At 39.1% G+C, this 17924-nt stretch overlaps 1 protein-coding gene across 3 annotated transcripts in view; it reads left to right on the top strand.

The window, feature by feature from the left end:
• Positions 1 to 17924, top strand: part of ADAMTS17 (ADAM metallopeptidase with thrombospondin type 1 motif 17) — a 145209-nt gene that overhangs the window by 37722 nt on the left and 89563 nt on the right. For all 3 annotated transcript variants that reach the window (XM_015873158.2, XM_015873159.2, XM_032446811.1), the window contains one exon: positions 12814 to 12919. In XM_015873158.2, the coding sequence (XP_015728644.2) occupies positions 12814 to 12919 (106 nt within the window). The remainder of the gene's footprint in view (positions 1 to 12813; positions 12920 to 17924) is intronic.

The following is a 17924-nucleotide window of genomic DNA, read 5'->3' as shown; positions in this document are numbered from 1 at the left end:
ACTGTGACTCCTTACAATGTTAATGCAGGATATTTAAGGTTATCTTTGCTCAAAAACTTCCCCTTCACCTGTGGTTTTATTAATGGCTTATGGCAGTGCGTTTTTGATAAATGCAGGACAACAACTGCCCAAAATGCTGCTGTAAGGAATAATATTATTCTTTTACCAGACAATGTGTTTAAGAGTAAAATTCCTCCAGGCCGTCTCATCGCATTGTTGTGCAAGGTGAATGCTTATTACTATTTGAACGGAAGATGGCTTCAGAAAACTGACTAGTTTCAAGTATTGTGTTAAGGCACTTTTCCATCACGGATCTAGGACTCCAAACCAAATCCTAACCTAAGGTTAAATTGATGTGCAGCTAAGCTCCTTTATGTTCCCTTGATTGGAAGGAGTATGTCGTGAGGGAAAATATTTGCCATGACTTTGTTGGTATTTATTCTGACTTTATCCTTTCATTTCACCTCCATGTCATAACTCACTTTATGTATAAAATCATTGTGCAGTTCGATTGGTGCAGGTGCAAACATGTACTACATTCCACTCTAGGGCCATTTATGTCTGTGTGAAATTATATAGACATGTACGCAAAACACCTGGGAATTTTAGTCTCTATTTAGTCTCTAGCTTGAAGGGAAGATATCTGTGCAAGATTTCTCTTCCATGCCTTCTCAACCCCCAATCTCTTCCTACATTTAGAGCTTTGACATGCAATCACTGCAGGGAAAAGCTGTCTTGTTATTACTGCTTTAATTAACAGTTCCCAATGAATATACGTGACAGTGCCTCTCAGAAGTAGAGATAGTAATTTTCATGCTAAGATGGAGTAAAAAGTAATCAAAATCTCAATTGAAAAAGAATGCGTCTTTTTCATTTGTGCAACAGGCACTTCTTGTCTTTTGAATTTGTGTGTGTATGTGTAATGCTAGAACTGTTGAGTTACAGTTTTACCTCCTGGACAGTTTCTCTGCCTTGATTGTTTTCTAAATTAGAGATGATTTGAAGGACACTGCCTGAAGAACCAAGGCTTTTCTTATGGCTGAATTCCATTTAATCACGACTTAAAGAAATCTCTGCTGTTTATCTCTGAAAGCAGTCTTTGTATTTGCATCAGACGGGCTGAAGGCAGAAGTCTAATTGATGTCCAGCTAAGCACACGCTGCCAAACAAATGTCAAGAAAAGTTCTGGAACTGCTCCTTGCTACTGTGTGTGAGAAGCTGAGAATTCTTTGAGGCAAACATGGGCAGAACAACTTCAGTATATTGGATTTGTAGGCAGGCAGCTTCTGTTTGTTGGGTTTTATAGTATTTCTGCCATTGTCTCTTACCTCTTCCATGTCAATGGAGACTTGCATATTGCAGGCTTTATGTGCTTTCTGCACTGCTTCACCAACTTCACACCCTAGCTCCTTAACTTCCCATTGCTGAGGATTTGTTCCTCTGGAGGATTCTTGCAAGAATAGATGTTAAACAAAATCATCTCTTTCACTTTCATAGCTCACCCTGCTTCATCTTTCTCTTTTTTAACATAAGGCTATAGAAGGAGAGTTGTTTGTTTTCTACAGTGCTAAACTTAATTGTCAGTACCTTATACATAACCCCTTGCTTGCTGTTTATAACTGTGCTGAAAATACCAAGACAAGATTCTCTGCAGCAGAAAGCAGCCTTTTCTGCTGTGACAACCATTCAGACTAAGCGGTCTAGGAAAACATGAGAGTCAGAAGAGTATTTGCCCATTGTTTCTTATCCAAAGACTTTGGATAAGAAACAGATTTTTGTACATCCTGGCTTTCAGTCCAGTGCCTTACCTAATGATTCACAGCATATCCCTGTTAATCAGATATTGTGGGTTTTGGTTTTTGTATATAGTGCTTTTCTTTAGTAAATTTCAAAGATCTTTATTGAGAAGATCAAAACTTGTCCCCATTGTACATGGAAAGGGAAACCTTTAGATGTCTAAAGGATAGAGCTGGCTGGGTATACCCCACATCTCTTGAGTCCCAGCCCAGGTCCTTCAGTTGAAGGCAGTGCTATCTCTTCTTAGGCTTTCCCAGTGTAAGCTTGTGTTCTTTATGCAGCATCCAGTTCTTCAGGTCAGCAAAAATAATGATTCAGCCGTTCTACAGACCAGAGGTTTGTGTTTCTTTTCTCCATTGCCCACTGCTTTGTTTTTTATCTCTGTTCACACATTCCAGCCCAGTCAGTCAGCTGCAGGCCACAGTCACATTATGTTTAAGAAAGCATGGTGCATTTGTAATTGTAAAACCTCTGAAGTTTTTCTTCTCCCCCTGTCAGACATTGATGGCTTTTATCCAATTGACTGCTTTTCAGTGCCTTTATCCTTTGCTGGCTTGAAAACATTTCAGATAGTTTCTATTGTTTTATAGACCCTATAGCTAGAAAACCAGTTGTGTAAAAACATCTGTACGTAGCTGTGCAATAGGCTGCAGACATGGGATAGTAAGGCTTGATTGCATTCATTGTAATGCTTGCTCCACTGAATAATCAGATAGAAACATTCTACTTGCACACAGGATATGTAAGGGTAGAGGAAGGAAATGAAGGACAGTTGCGTACTCTACTTTTATATATCTTTTGTTTTGCAGCTTCCAAGACTAAAATACAGTTTTGAGAGCAGGTTTAAAAATGCAGAGATGAGATTTTACTGGTGATAACCAAGAAACCAGCACTGGAAAGTCTGCGTAAAACACAAGCAAAATACAGTTTGTTGGAGGTACCTCCTCCAGAAAAGGAAGTTTGACTTGCACTGATTTTCATTTGTTTTTTCGACTTTGATTTACCATCTGGTATCATAATGTAGTATAAAAACAGCCTTTTTCACAGGGTGTCTACAAGGGTGTCTGATCATGGGAGGATTTTGCTGTTCTAAGTGCACTTAGTAGATTAAAAACAAGTGTAAGTCCCTGAAACTGTTTTCTAACATTCCTTTGGACCTTCTGATGCTCCAGCACAAGCTCAGAGTTTCTTGCTTGTTATTATGTTGTGTTTGTCTGCATTAGTGTGAGGAGGTTTTTTTTTTGTCCTTTCAATCAGCTCATAGAACTGCATTTAACCTTTAAAAAAAGAAAAAAAGAAAAAAAAAAAAAAAAGCTAGACCCAACCCATCAAATGTTTCTTCTCCTGTGCTCTTTCAGCATGATTTGTAGAATGCTAAGGATTTCTGTGTTTACTTAACTTGGAATTAGCCTTGCATTTCTACTTTAGTTAGTGGTCATGAGCAGTCAGCAGGTTGAAAATATTTGTTGGCTTTGTGTAGTTGTGTCATACATTTTTGTGTAGCCATTTTGACTGATCTGTTTGCATTAAGGCTCTGTCTGGCCATAATTAGACTGCTGGGTACACGTTAATGTTCTGCTGAGCATCTGCTTGTTGGTTTTACTAATGTCATCCATCAAGCTCTAGCATGCGCAGCATTATTTGCTCTGTAGTAGACAAACAGAGTAAACATTGCAGCTCCTTATAAGTAAACAGTGGCCAGTAAGTGAGCAAACTCTGTGTGGATGTTTTTATTTATTGGAACGTTAAACTGTTGCTCTCAAATGAATCCAACAATCTAATCAGACTTCATAATACTTGAGATGACAGAAAAGGAAAAAAATGACAATAGGATTTATTTTAGAATTTGTTTTATATCCCTGTTTAAGAAACCTCCAGACAGTGTTCTTATTTCCAGTATTGTCTGCCTACATTTGTCATCTTTTCTGGTTATGCCAGAGAGAGAATGTCAGAGACAAGGTGCTGACTTTGCCTTGGTTGTGTCAGGTTTCAGGTATAGATGATTAACTCCTGATTTTGCCTGTCCTGCCATATGACTCCTGATCACTTATGTGGGAATACTGGTGCCACCTTGTAATCCCTTCATCCACCTCTTAGAACCGTCTCTTGCCTTGGATTTCAGCAAAGCAGCACTGGTCAGAGTTTATCTGCTCTTCTAGATATTTTTCCCTCTCATTTATCTTTAGAGACCTTTACCAGCTGAACTGTAAACTGCTGTGACCTGAACTGAGTTGTATTAGTCTTTGTCCTTAGTAGGAAATCTTACTTACCAGCCAGCACTATACAATAGTTAGTGTTTGGGTTCCCTCATGTCTTTGAAGCTGCTGTTCAACATAGGAGATATTGTCAGTGATGATTTTTGACTGAATATCTCAGAACAAAATTCCTCTTCTATTTTTATCTTTATCTTTGCTGTTTGATGCATATCCAAACATAGGAAAGCTGTAGTCTGTATTTGTTCAATGAACTGGTGTGCTGACAGAGATGCAGAATACTCAGTCATGCACTGATGTCCCTGAGCCACAGCCTGGTCTCAAAGCTGAAGTAAAAAGCTTTTTGGTTTTACAGTGAATTAAAAAAACAAACAAACAAAAAAAAATAAATAAAGGCCAACTTGCAGAAAATGGGATCTAAGTAAAAGAAGCCAGGAAATGGTTTAAATGCTCATTCTCCACAGTGGTAATACTCCTATTGATGCCAGTAGGATTTTAATCAATTTCATGGTGATTATGATAGCTGGTACAATTAGATTAGAAATAGTACATGTTCAGCATGTTTTTTGTGAATGCTTTGTAGCTATTTATGCTGTCATTAATCTGATGGCTCTGTTGGGAAATTAATCTCATTACATGGCAGCTGACAGTCTACTGCCACTGGACACCAAAGCAAGATTGTACAAAAATGCACTATCTGCTTGGCTGGAAAGCACAGCTGTTACCATCCCAAATTCTCTCCATCAGCCACTCACTGAATAGGGCTTGACAGCTGAGAACCCACTGCCCCATCCAGTGTGGTGCAGATTCAGCGCATAGTTTTAATCAAGAATACACAAGTTTGATTCAGGAGTGGAAATGTCACCATATTGCAGAGAAGTATATAGAAGCTTCTGCGATTCCCAGAGGTGTTTTATTTAGAAGGATATGAGAAGGGTCAGTTCTCCCCTTGTCAGTCCTGGTAGTTCGATATAAAAACCTAGAGCAGTAATACAAGCATGTGGGTTCTGGAAATATCCCACTGGCCCTGTGCAGGATACAGCATCAGTAAGCTTCTTCAGTGATGCCTAAATTCAGTCTATAAACTTCAGAGTATAAAGGCCTTAAGACTGAGACTGACGTGTATCTGACAGACCCCAGGGATTCTTCTGGCTGCTGCCCTTTCAAGTTGCTCAGCAATATTCATCTAGATTCATGTTTTCTTTCAAAAGGAGCTTAGGTTTGAACAGAAGAGATTTCCTCTTACTGAATGTGTGAGAAGTTTGTACAGGTCTTTTTCTTGTTGAAAATTACTCTCAAAATTGTATTACTGAGTTCTTTAAAGGTGTCATTTTATTTTTAAGAGGTATTAAAGGAATTAGATGCAGGACATGCTAAAACTATCTTCTGCCACGTTACCTCTGAAACTAGCATTGTGATGTTTTATAGCTGCATGAAATACCATGTGAGTATTCCCTTCCTATGGAGTAGAAGTCAGAATGGGCAGATCTTTTGTGGAGTCTGGAGGAGGGCACTTTAGATTGGGTCATTTAAACTGACTTAATGAGTTGTGTGAGGAAACAGTGCTGAGGAATTAAAGACAAGCTTAATTCCTTAGCATGGTACAGGCTTTACAGCCCAAGTTCCCACTTCAGCAGAATAACTCAACCCTGTTAACATTATCAGACACAAACTCTGGATTTTGCAGTTTTCTCAGATCACGCAGGCTTTGAGGTTAAATCAGCACTCAGCAAAGAATTAAAACAGAAGGGCTGAACCAAGAACTGTTAAATAAGCTTATCAGTGCATGTGTTGGCTGGCAGTTTGACAAAGAGAAGCCAGGAGCTTAGATAACTCTGTAAGTCAGGATGTAGGAGCTGTAATTGAGAAGTATCACAGAAGCAATTTGGAAAAGCATCTGTTCAAAGTTTGATTACTGTGAATCATCCCATTCTGCTGGCTGGCTCTGCTAGTCGCCTGAGCTGCTCTTATTTTGCCAAGAGAACAGCTTGACACACATAAGGTGCCTAAAAATAAAACACACTTTGAATGTTAACATGTTTCGAAAGTATAGATTCATTCATTTTTTGAGAGCAACGATTGCTTAGTCATTCTTTAAGAACATGGAAGGAATTTAATTGAGAGCTGTGGAAGAATGCCATTCATCAGCAACACAGGTGTTCAGCCATCTTCTAAATTGCCTGGTTCAGCAGACTGTGCTGAAACTCCAGACATGGAAACAATGCTTGTCATGCATTGCTGAATGTTGTTTAAGTGATTGCAGGACTCATCCTTGCTGATTAATCCACCTTCTGACCAACGTGATGGCACAATAGCAAAGCTGCACGGCTCAGTAAAGCTTTTGAAACTTTTAAAAGTATATTTTAATTTATTTGAATAGCTTCACGAGCTCCTTAGTGCTTGCAGTTATGAGGAAGAACAACTGGTACTGAATGCTGGACCCTGACTATTAGCTCTTAAGTCAGATGCTGTTTGGTACAGAGACTCCAAATATTTTATCTGATATATTGCCAAGTCTGACCTTGTCTCTTCATTCTGGAAAGGCGATACTGTAGTATTTGAAGACTCCAGAATCCCTGCTGCTGGATTCCATGTTCCTCTTTGTTTAGCAGTCTTAATAGAAGCTCTGATTTTATCTTTTTCTTCGTCCCCCTTCATTCTGTCTAAACTCAGGCCCTTTGTTGAAGCAGATGGCTTAGATGAGTTGTAGGAACTAACTGGAAGATTCAGAACTGGAAGTCACAGGATGCATCTGAAAAAGCAAGGTGAGAACAACCTGTGTAGGGTTTTGAAATTCTACACAGTTCACCAAGTTGCAGCTACTTCAGGCAATGCCAGGGTTGTTTTTTGATTTCTTATGAGCGTATAATGTTCAGATGAGAAGTTCCCTGAGAAAGAGGATGGATATTAATGAGCTGACACTGATATATGTGGCAGAGTGATGAGCGTGCACTATAGTCTCCCTCGAGCATTTTGCTTTCTGTTGGCTAATGTTGTAATTATTTCCTTTCAGTTAGTTACTTATTTCTTGAAAGATGCAGCTTATTTCACTGATTTCCTTTGCTTGTTTTCCTATCAGTTCTATTATCTGTCCTTTCCTTATTCTAAACGTCGCTTCTTTTCACACACCAAGCCAGATGCCTCCCTCCCTGACTACTTCCACGCCCTTCTCTGGCCTTTTTGCAGACTGTCTCCTACATTTTTTGAAGGCAGTTCTTAAGCCAGAAACACATGATCTGGGACTGTAGATTCATTTCCCTCCAGCATTAAGCATCCACAGAAGTTCTGAGTGCTTATCTTCCCTTCTGATCTTATCTCTTGCCCTCCTTGGCCAGATCGTCCCACAAAAGTAGTTGTGTTGTTTTTGAGATCAAAGTCCTTTTTCTTGAAGACTTCTAGAAAATGATTATCTCCATTTGCAACATGTGTCATCATCTCCTTTCATTTCCTAATCTCTGTCTTTCTTGTTCACTCAGATAGAATTATGCAAGGCTCTGTATACTTTCCAGCTCTCTTCATTGACTCATCCAGTCCATCAATTCCCCCCCCCCCATCTAGAGTCCTTTCAGATCCACCTGGCTAACTCTTCCCTTGCCTTTCCTCTTAACAGGAGTACAGCTGTTGTCATTTATCTTACTTTGGATAATTAAGCCCATGTATTTCCACATGTGTGCATGAACGTGTAGGCTTTCAGCACAGTGTAATGATGCCTATGAACAGATGGTGAATTAGTTGCTTGGCTTTGAGAATCTGCTTTTGAGAATGGTCGTTTGATTTGGGGTAACTAGCCACAACCTTATATTAAATTATAGAAACAGGATTGCAGAAAGAAACAGCGTATTTTACCTGTTAGAGATTTGCATCAACGCTCTGGGCTCAGGTCACTGGGGAGTGTGCGGGAGAAGCTCTTTGGAATGTGGTGGTTAGCGTATCAAAGTAGAGTAAACACACAGATGATACCCTGCTTCCGATGCTCCAGTTAATTAACAACTCCTCTTGTCAGGTTGGATGAAGCGGATTTGTTAATCTGCTGTCATCTGAGGAAGCAGTTGTTTGCTGAAAGAGAGGAGTAATGCTAATGGGTTATAAGATGTCAAGCTGAACAAAGAGCAGATGGCAAATAAAAAAAGTGTATTTTTATCTCCTTTGCTGAGGTCTTATATCCTAGTATTTTGTTGTGAAAAGTGTGAGAAGTTAGGACTAGGAATAAATTGAGGTGTTGTTTGATGCATTCCTTTGCTGCAAGACAAGATCAGTGATACCATTATTGCTTATGGTGGATATCTGTAAATTGTTTGCTTAGGTAGGTATAGCAATTTCCTGAGTTCAGAATATGATTTTAAGTCGCATGTTGTGTAATGAGGGGAGGACACTTATTCCTGAAGTAACAGGGCTAATCTCTAGGGCTTTTGCCTGGGCAGCCCCTTGAAGAGACTTCTGAAATCAGTGAATTAGCACAGTGTAAATTCAATGCCAGTAGCATTAGAATAAGGCTCTTGACATTGCAGGGAATGTTTGTGTGTGGGCTAATCAGTAAAGGAGCAGATAAATGACTCATCCCTTACACTTAGAAAGCCACAGGAGGGTTCCCAGGAAACACAAAAGCCCTGCTGGAACACTGAAAGCTAAAACTGAAAATTGGCCATGCTGGGGAAAAGATTCCTCCTGTTCCATCAATTGCTGTCCTGCAGGGTAGTTAAACAAGGAGGAACAGATGATAGCAAAAGTGCTTCTTTCAGCACTGATTATTCACAGAATCTTGCTGCCTTTGGAGATTTACTGACACTAAGATGTTTACCTGCACCAAGACTTTGTTGCCAGAAGTTGTGGCATGGTACAAGTCATAGGATGAGCACGTAGACAATCCCCAACTAGATGTGAGCTTATCTGCTTGAAAACAGGTGGAGCACATTCCTACAAAGAGTTCAGCTCACACTGGAAGAGCCTCCTGTGAAGCTGTGTTGAGCTTCAGGAATGCCATGACTTACATTTGGATATACCTACATGCAGCCATTACATAAAAGCTAAGGCGTGTGGTTGAATCTGGCTTTTACACTTAGTCCTGGTCATTTGAAATGTAACCCAGGGGCAGCTGGTAGAACCATGAGTGCCATAGCGGTAGTTTGGTAAAGATTTCTCATTATCCAAAAAAGTATCCACTGTGAAAGCTAATGTGTATTTTGTTTATATGTACTACTGGGACCCTGTGTTGATAATGTTGGTTGCTACTTTGTTTTCCTACCTGACTGTAGCTGCCTCCTGTGCTTTGGATGGTTCTACTGTAATTCCTTTAATGGTGATTGGCAATGACTGCGTTGCTTCCAGTGTGGTTTTCATTAAATGCAGTGACAATGAAAAATACTGCAGAGGAAAACAGTTTCCATACGTTAATGTTAAACTTTAATGGAAACCGTGTTTTTACTGCAGGATTAACAGAAATTGGCATCTAAACGGCTATCGAACACTACACCAAATTAATCTGTGCCTCTAATATTGCATATCTGGCTTTGAATTGACACGTTCTCATAAAATGAAGGAACATCTCGCCCTGTTAGTTTCCTCTGGGTGATACCTCTAAACCAAACTTGGGGCTGGAGGCTCTGTAGGACAGTGATGGTAACCTCTGAATCTAAAATATGTGCTGGAGGGGGTCCTTCTATAGATACTGTTGTTTTGCACTTGGATAACTTTGACTCCTCGGGACCTCTGTTTATACAGCTGTAGAACAGAGAATGTGTCGGAGGCAGCTTAATGGGTTCTTCCTCTTATTTTTTTTTCATAGGTAGACATCATGGAAAGAAAAAGTATTTTTCATTTTTAAATGCTGCAAGCACTGAAAGATTCCTTTGGTGACTGACTTGATGTGAAAATACAGTCAGCACACCTCTGTCAAATGTATTATTGCAATAGAACGGAAAGGCAGAGTGTGAATGACTTCTAGGATTTCCTGATTTTACTCCTGTAGGATGTTAAGAAAGGCTATGGGAGTGTAAGTGATGGCAGTGTGTGAGCTGCGCTAAGAGAAGAGCTGTGAGAGGATGAGAAAAACATCAGTTCAACATCAAATTTGTAATGGTGGGGAATGGGAGGTTTGCTCTGTGCATATGGATATACAGCGAGTCTTCGTCTGTGCCAAGCAGACTTCAGGGCTTCAAGTTTGGCTCTCTTCCCAACAGCAAATACACTGAGAAGAGGAAAGCTAGCCAAGTTTTAATCAAGTAAAAGTTCTGTATCCAGAGGTGGCTGGCAAAAGAAGAGATTAGCGTATTAGAAGTGCAATGAAAACAAGACGTTAGAGGGTTGAAAGCTGGAGTACCTGGATAAGCCACTTGCTGAGTGAATATTCCACAGATGTCTAAAGGAAGTCCCAGGTGTTTTGAGTAGGATGAAATGTGAAGCCATGCATCAGAACTTGTCTTCTTCAAGCCTTGGCTATCACTGTGGCAAGTACGTAATATTCTAATGCCTAGCTGAGCTGGTAGGATATATGTAATCATTCCCCCTAGAGATACTACTAGCAGAGGGCTTATTAGCTGGCAGAAGGGCCAACAGCTGCAAACTGTTTATACATGACAACTTTTTGGATAAATCTGAGTTTACACAGTTGTCTGTGTCCTGAGGTTTGCTGTAGAAGTGCAGATAGCTTTGCGTGTTCAAACTGAAGCACAGAAGTTATGGACTGTAATTATGCAATTTCTCATGGGAGACAGGAAAAAACCCTCACACTTAGTAAAAATAGTAATTGGCTTTCCTTTCCTTCTACCACTGATGCACCCGCTTGACCCTTTTTAATATTAAAAATACATTTATGATAATTGCTGTCAGTCGGTGTATGTGGAAAGTTAAGGACTTCTTGTCCCAAAGAGAGACACTGTTTGTGTATTTGCATGAACACACTGTAAGGTTAATAAATAAATAAGTTCAACTTTCTTCCTTTTTTTCTTTTTAATTTTCAAACACCTGTTTTCTAGACAGGGCCAGGAGCAAAATCATAAAGTGAAGTTTCTCTTATGTTATTCCCAGCCTGGTAGATAGCAGCATGCCAGGATTTTCATGAGCGTGTCTGAACACATGAAATTTATTGAATTTCCATTCATTCCAGTGAAGAAAGTAAATCATATTAATGCATCTACCAAGGCATTGGACTACAGTCATTGTCATGTAAACGTGTGTTTTTCTTTGCATATCGGTTATATGGATCACAGTACTGGGTCACAAAACAATTTCCTTGATTTTAGTGGTTAGGATGTATATACTAGAGAACTGAGTTATGTTTGCAGGTGAGTAGCATGCTTCCTATTGTGTTCTAATGAAAGCATTTATGATAAAATATTAGTTCAAAAAATGTATAATTCTTGGTAATATTTTGAAACAAAATATGTATTTCAAATCATTTATGAGGCAAACATAACGCTGTAACAGTTTGTTATAACCAGCTTGTGACAGCATTCCTCTTATTAATAAGCTCTCAGTTTATAAGCTGAGTTTCTTACCAAGTTCAGCTTCAGTAAAGTTTTCTACCATCTGCCATTTCTTACCTCGGTACATTTCTGTTCCTATGTTGTCTGATCACTAGGATTTGCTGCAACAAATGTCTTTCATATTTATAATAATAAGCTAAGTTTAGATATCTAGATTTTGAAATTGTTCATTGCAGATATTAGAAATCAGCCACTCAGGACACTGAAATCAACTAATCAAAATAAGGTGGTTAAGAGTCTGTATCTGAGACATGGTTACTTCTTTTTCAGCCACTGATGAATGTACAAGTCCAAGTTATTTTTCCACCACTGAGCAATGAGATTTTTAGTGCAACACAGCGTTTCTGCCAGTCAGTTTCAGTGGGGATTTGAACAGCTAAACAGAGACTTGAAAAGAATCATTGCTTGAAGCCTTCATGATGTATTTGAAATTTTAATTGATATTTAACTACTTTTGGTATATTGCCAGTACTCTTAGATTGCTACACTGCATATCCCGAGCATGGAAACTTAACCTCCTTTCATTTCCCAGTGCCAACAAACATTGAATTTTGAAGTTTATCAAAAAGAAAGTAGCATGAATCATTTCAAATTCATCTGGCTTGTCTGACTGACCACTGAGTTTGATGTGTAATATCGCTTTGCTACTCCTCAGTTATATCCATGCGTGGTTAAGTACAATTGAGTGACATATTGGCAGTGGTTAAATTGAAGATAATAATAATAGTAATAGAAACAGAGCACTTTCAGTCAGAATCCTGTTCTGATCGTGACTAGCAGATCTAAATCAGGAGAAATATCTACTTCCCTTTCAAACTCAACTAGGAATGTTTTGTGATCTTTGAAAGAAAGGAAAGGTATGTTCATAGCTCAGGAGGCTGAGTTAGGAGGTACAGAGCTACAGGCACCAACAGCTGAGATTCTGTTCTGTGACCAGTTCATTGGTTCACCAGATGTTGGGAGTGAGGTTGCAGTTTCTTTTACAAGGTAACATATTACTTCTTGAGTGATTCCTCAACATCCTTAGAAGTAATGTGGGAGCAAGTCCAGCCTTCTGTGGTAATTGATGTTTAAGAAATTAAAGCTTGATGTTATTTTTAACATCCTGTATAAATCATGTAACCAGCTTCTCAGTAAGATGTTGAACAAAATAGGTGATTTTTTATTTTATTTTATTTTATTTTTTTGTGAGAAAGCTACTTAATATTTCTCCATGCTGGGAACATATTTTTATCATTTTTGCTGAATTACTGCTGTGTGTTTTGAGTGCATGAGTTGTTTCACCAACTCTGATGGGTATTTTTTCTCTATTTCTGTTGCAGGAATTGCTTACCTGGGAGGTGTCTGCAGTGCCAAGAGAAAATGTGTTCTTGCTGAAGACAATGGTCTCAATCTAGCATTTACAATTGCACATGAACTTGGGCACAAGTAAGAACTTGTATTTCAGTTCAGATCAGTTCATCTTTACTGATGCCACTGTAAGCTACTTTCGTTTAAAGCCTTACAAATGAAGTTACTAGTGTGACATTCTCATTATGGTTTTATAAATCTGGTAGATTGATAATTAATTTTAAAAAACTTGTGTAAGTACTTTTGGCACGCAAAAAACTTCCTGTTAGATACTCCCCTGTTGCTCTACTCTACAATATGATTTTTAATAGCTTGAACTTGTTCCCCTAAATGGTTGATGGCAATGGTTGGAGACAGATTCTCTGCAAATTTGCTCTAGAATAGGTCCAGGAAAACAACCTCAGTCTTATAATCTTTGAAGCTGGAAAATTTAATTTGAAGTTGAGGTATGTAACAAGAGTTTCAGTAATACAGTAATAGTTTGACCTCTGCAAATGAAATAAAGTAGAGGTACTGAATTGTAAACATCAGCATTTTGGAAATTCTATTCAGCATTATTGTTTGATCAACAGAAAGAAATTGTATAACTTGATTTCATCAGCTCAGTTACACTTGACCAAAGCACTTTGAATGGAGGGGAAAAAAAAAAAAAAAAAGCAAAGGACATGATAATTCCCATAAGATTACCAGGTACTTTCTGCAGGTGACTTTGAAGACCTTACAGCTGCCTGTAAATGTTCCATGGACAGAATAAAACAAACTGACTGGAAGAGTCACTTACTGCATAGTCTTAGTGCAGTTAATGAGTTAACCCAAAGGTCACCATTCACATTCAATGCTTTCCAAGCTGGATGTAATGTGCACTTACTCATAATACTTACGAACTTTTTTCCCTTTCCATCGACATCACTGTGGTTGTACTGTGTCACAGTTAGACTGTAATTAATGTATAGAATTAGACCAGGAGCAAATTTATGCAGAGTAAGGGCTGTGCCTATGGCATTTTCAAATACTCCTTTTTCTTTTTTTAAGTGTCTTTGGATGGAAGACAAAAAATCTTACTCTTGTTTCACTAGTAAGATGCTGTCGACGAAGTTTGTCTGTGCTCTTCTGGATGCATACTGTTAATGTGTCTACTGTATCTTCCTTTCATGTAGAAACAAATAATTGGCAGCTAAGTCAGAACCAGTGTATCAAGTTCAGATCCTGGTCAGTTTCACTGCATGACAAACAGTTATTTTACATCAGTGTATTTCTGGGTTGCATGGAGGATATCTATGTTACTACCAGAATTGACAAGATGAAAATGAATTGCCTGTTCACCATTCAGAGACACCAAAGATAGCTGAGCCAAACCAAAGGTGGTTTCAGCAGAAATGAAGGATTTGATTTTATTTGAACAGTGTGCCAAGATGTTAAACTGAGCCCAAGCTTAATAATGAATTAACCTGTGGGTGATGTTAAGGGAAATTCAGCACTCATCTTTGGATGGGCTGAGAACAGGAGGGAAAAAAAAATACCTGGGCTGCAGAAAATCCAGCTGTGTAAAAGGCTGAGGCTGCTCTACTATGGCATTTGCCAAATCTCCAGGAAGAGCTGTCAAACTGTTTTCCAATAATGCCATGCAAAAAATTCACAACACAAATGAAGGATGTAATGGATACAGTTGTCTACCTGTGCATTAAGTAGCAAACTGTTTTCTGAGTTACTACTCTTGGTGGTAAGGCCTGTCTTTTTTGTTTTTCTTTTTGTTTTCTCCATATGGAAAGCAATTGCAGGTGGTGCATATGAGATGTCTAAAAAAAGATGTTAGCAGAGCATGACTTGGGCTGGAGGATTTTGACAAGTATTTTGACAAGTTTTGCAGAGAATCTTTGGCTGTAGCAGAGTTACAGATGCTGCCCGGGGAGGAGATGGGAAGTTTAAATAAAGGTTGCAGGTGAAGAGGGACGAGTGGCTGAAGTGATTGCATTTTATAACAGATCTCCATTGTGGGCCACTTTACTGAGAGAAAGGAGATGAGAACAGGCTGAGGAAATGGAAATTGGAAAGGGTGCTGGAGGGACTTAGAGGGTCCTTCTGCCTCCTCTTCCCTCAGTTGAGCCCATCCATGTGTGTGCATAATCAAATCCCAGTGTGTTAAAGGAAAAAAAAAAAAACGCTGTCTCTCATCACTGAGCAAGAAAATCACTTCTGTATACTGTCCTCTACCATTGACCTGGCTAGTTATTTCAGATGGGTCAATTTATTGGTGCTTTTCTAGCCTTGAAGTTAGCAGCAATCTTTTCATTGGTCTTACTAAGTTTTAGGCCTCTCCTTATTCTCTTGGTTTTGAATTGTAAGAGAATGCTCTGAGCAGTCCTGTTTCAGCATGTCTTGTGCAAATATAGGATCATTTGCTGGCTTTACCTACAAAGTGGTAGAAACTTTTAAAATGATTGTGAGATGTAAGGAAATTCATTGCAGAGATAGAGAAGCTGAGATCAGCTTCAATTTTAAAAAGAAAAATCAAGGAAAAGTAGATGTAATTTTCTTAAATTTTATTTAAAAAAAGAAATCCAAACAAAATCTACATCCACATGGGCAAAAATACAGGTTTTGGAGAACCATAATTGTGAGATTTATTGAGGACTAATTTCTTTAGGAGTGTTGAACAGCTGAGATTTATTACTTCTTGCCCTAAGACTAACAAGTGTCCATGGAGATCACGAGCTCAATTTGGCATCCACAGATTGTTTCTGATGTAGACTTTGGAAAAAGTGAATAGATTACTAATTGATGCATCAAGTTCCTAACCTACCACTAATGTCACTTGGACTTTCTGCAAAAACTCTATTAACAGACAGCTGCACTGAAAACATGGAGACATTATTAAATAGGTCATTCAGGATGTTGCTTATACGTCCTATAAAAATTCATTTTCAGGTTTACCCTGTAGACAGTCTATTGCTTAATGTTGGGGTGCGTTGTGTGACTTTTGCCTGTTGCTTTTACGTCCTTAAATCTGAAGTGAGTTTTTTGTTCACAAAGGAGCATCCATTTGTAATCAGATACAATTCTTCTTACTAAGAGCCTAGGAGGAGAAATTTTCTGTTGTGAGAACACAGCAGACAGGGTGAAGAGTTCTGAATATATGATGAGGCTACAAATCATAATTTTTTAGCGTATATGACAGGACCCTCAGCAAGCATTGTTCCTTCATTCAGCATTCTCAGTAGTGGATGTTTTTTAAAGTAACACACTTTAATGTAACCACAATTAGTTGGTTTTTATCCAGGGTTTGCTGTGTGGAGTTCTGCGTTCTGAGCTACACAAAAGAGAAGATTGTAATCACAGCGGTCCATGAAGTTTTAAAAACTTTAATGCCAAGGTTTTCAAATTAAAAACAGCTTAATTTGTTGAAAACTTTCTTAGATTCCTTAGATTAGATTAGTAGGGCAGCTTCATCAGTAAAAGTTTTAAAATGCCCTTCTGCATCCAGGAGGACACTGAACACTCTCTCCACCCCCACGAAATTAATCTGAGATTCATACCCCAAAGACCACCCTGAGCAACTGTGGCTTGTAGAAAAATAGCGCCGTTTTCACCTCCTTGGTTCTCTTTGGCCCTACAGGAGTGACATTGTTGCCATGTTCAAGACATCCTCCAGAGAAAAAGGCAAATAAGTTGTGGTGTTTTTATTATTTTTTTTCCTCCAACAAAAACTGGGCTTCATCCTTGTATCTGTTATTATCCCTAAATGAAGTGGGTGGGATGTAGCCAGTTGATTTTCAGGACAGTGCCAGCTTTGTTGCCATTCTTGGGGTTTTTTTTGTAGTTGGATTTTTGTTTTATTTCAGCAGCCTTGATTTTCCTATAGTGGGCTGGAGGGAGACTTGGGTGGGGAGAAAAGATTCCCATTCATGAGCTAGTGGAACCTGGCACTGCCTGGATGGTAAGAGCACAGCCAGAGGTGGTATGGCTGAAAGCCATGCTGTACCAGATGCCCTTAAGAAAGTGAATCAAAATCAAGTAACAATAAAGCAAGATACAGTCTGTTGCCAGCAGGCTGAAACTGCATGGCCTGACTCGAAGCTGAAACAGATGAGGACAAAAATGAGTGCAAAGCTTAAAAAAAAAGAAAAAAGACTCTACTACACAAATCTAAGAGCTCTGGATTTAAAATCAGTGAAGAGAAGAATTTAGAACCATCAGGTTTCTGTCTGTAACAATGATTTACTTTAGATGTAAGTTAACAATAGATGCATTTTGGTTAACCTGACTTTAAGTTGCATAGTTATTTGCTGCATAATTAAGCATGGCTTTTATGGTGTGTTTCGAAGAATAATGGTGTTGTAGGTAGGGGTCTCTGGATGTTCCCTTTGTGGCCTGATATTTATGCTAATAACCTTGTTAAAAATCTTGCTGTTCCAGTCTGTCTAGTGCAGCGCCCTGCAGGGAGATTCTGTCCTGGAAATGGCTGTAAGGCAGGACATGAAAATATTGCAGTCTGAATGTGTCTTCAGCTGATACAAAACACACAGAGAAAAAAATCCTGTTACAACTTGCAGTGGCAAGTTGGGGTCAGCTTGGTGCAGGTGTAGAAACATACTTCCTAAGAACCAAACAGGAAATTAACATCTTCCCTCCAATGCATAAAGATTTCATCATTATGCATTTTTGAATTGAAAAGTTTCATATGGGTTCTCAAGACCTCCAGAGTAGTATTTCAACATGTAGTCCAAGACTCTAGCTGCCTACAGGCATATCTTACTCACTCCAGTCCATGTATGTTCTAATGTATAGAGACCTAGCAAAGAGATGCTCATCCTGTTGTTCTGTAGGTTAGTACCCATTTACTTGATGGCTCAGAGATGCAGACGGTGGCTGTTTGTCGGCTGCCTTGTGGCTACGTCTGTCTCTCTGATGGCACTGCTGGTGGCTTGAACGTAGATTCTGTCTTGTGGGAGCTGTGGTGCAATTCCTTCTGTGCCTTTGTAAAAGCTGTTGTGACTGCTTTGGCCACGTTGCAGAAGACAGTGTGCTGGAACTCACGTCTGCCTTTGTAGGGGTTGGAAATCAAGGTCAGCTGGATCCCATGAGG

The sequence above is a fragment of the Coturnix japonica genome, chromosome 10 (assembly GCF_001577835.2).
Source record: "Coturnix japonica isolate 7356 chromosome 10, Coturnix japonica 2.1, whole genome shotgun sequence".
Classification (NCBI taxonomy): Eukaryota; Metazoa; Chordata; class Aves; order Galliformes; family Phasianidae; genus Coturnix; species Coturnix japonica.
Note: the sequence above shows the minus strand (reverse complement) of the source record. Positions and strands in the feature narration are given on the sequence as shown.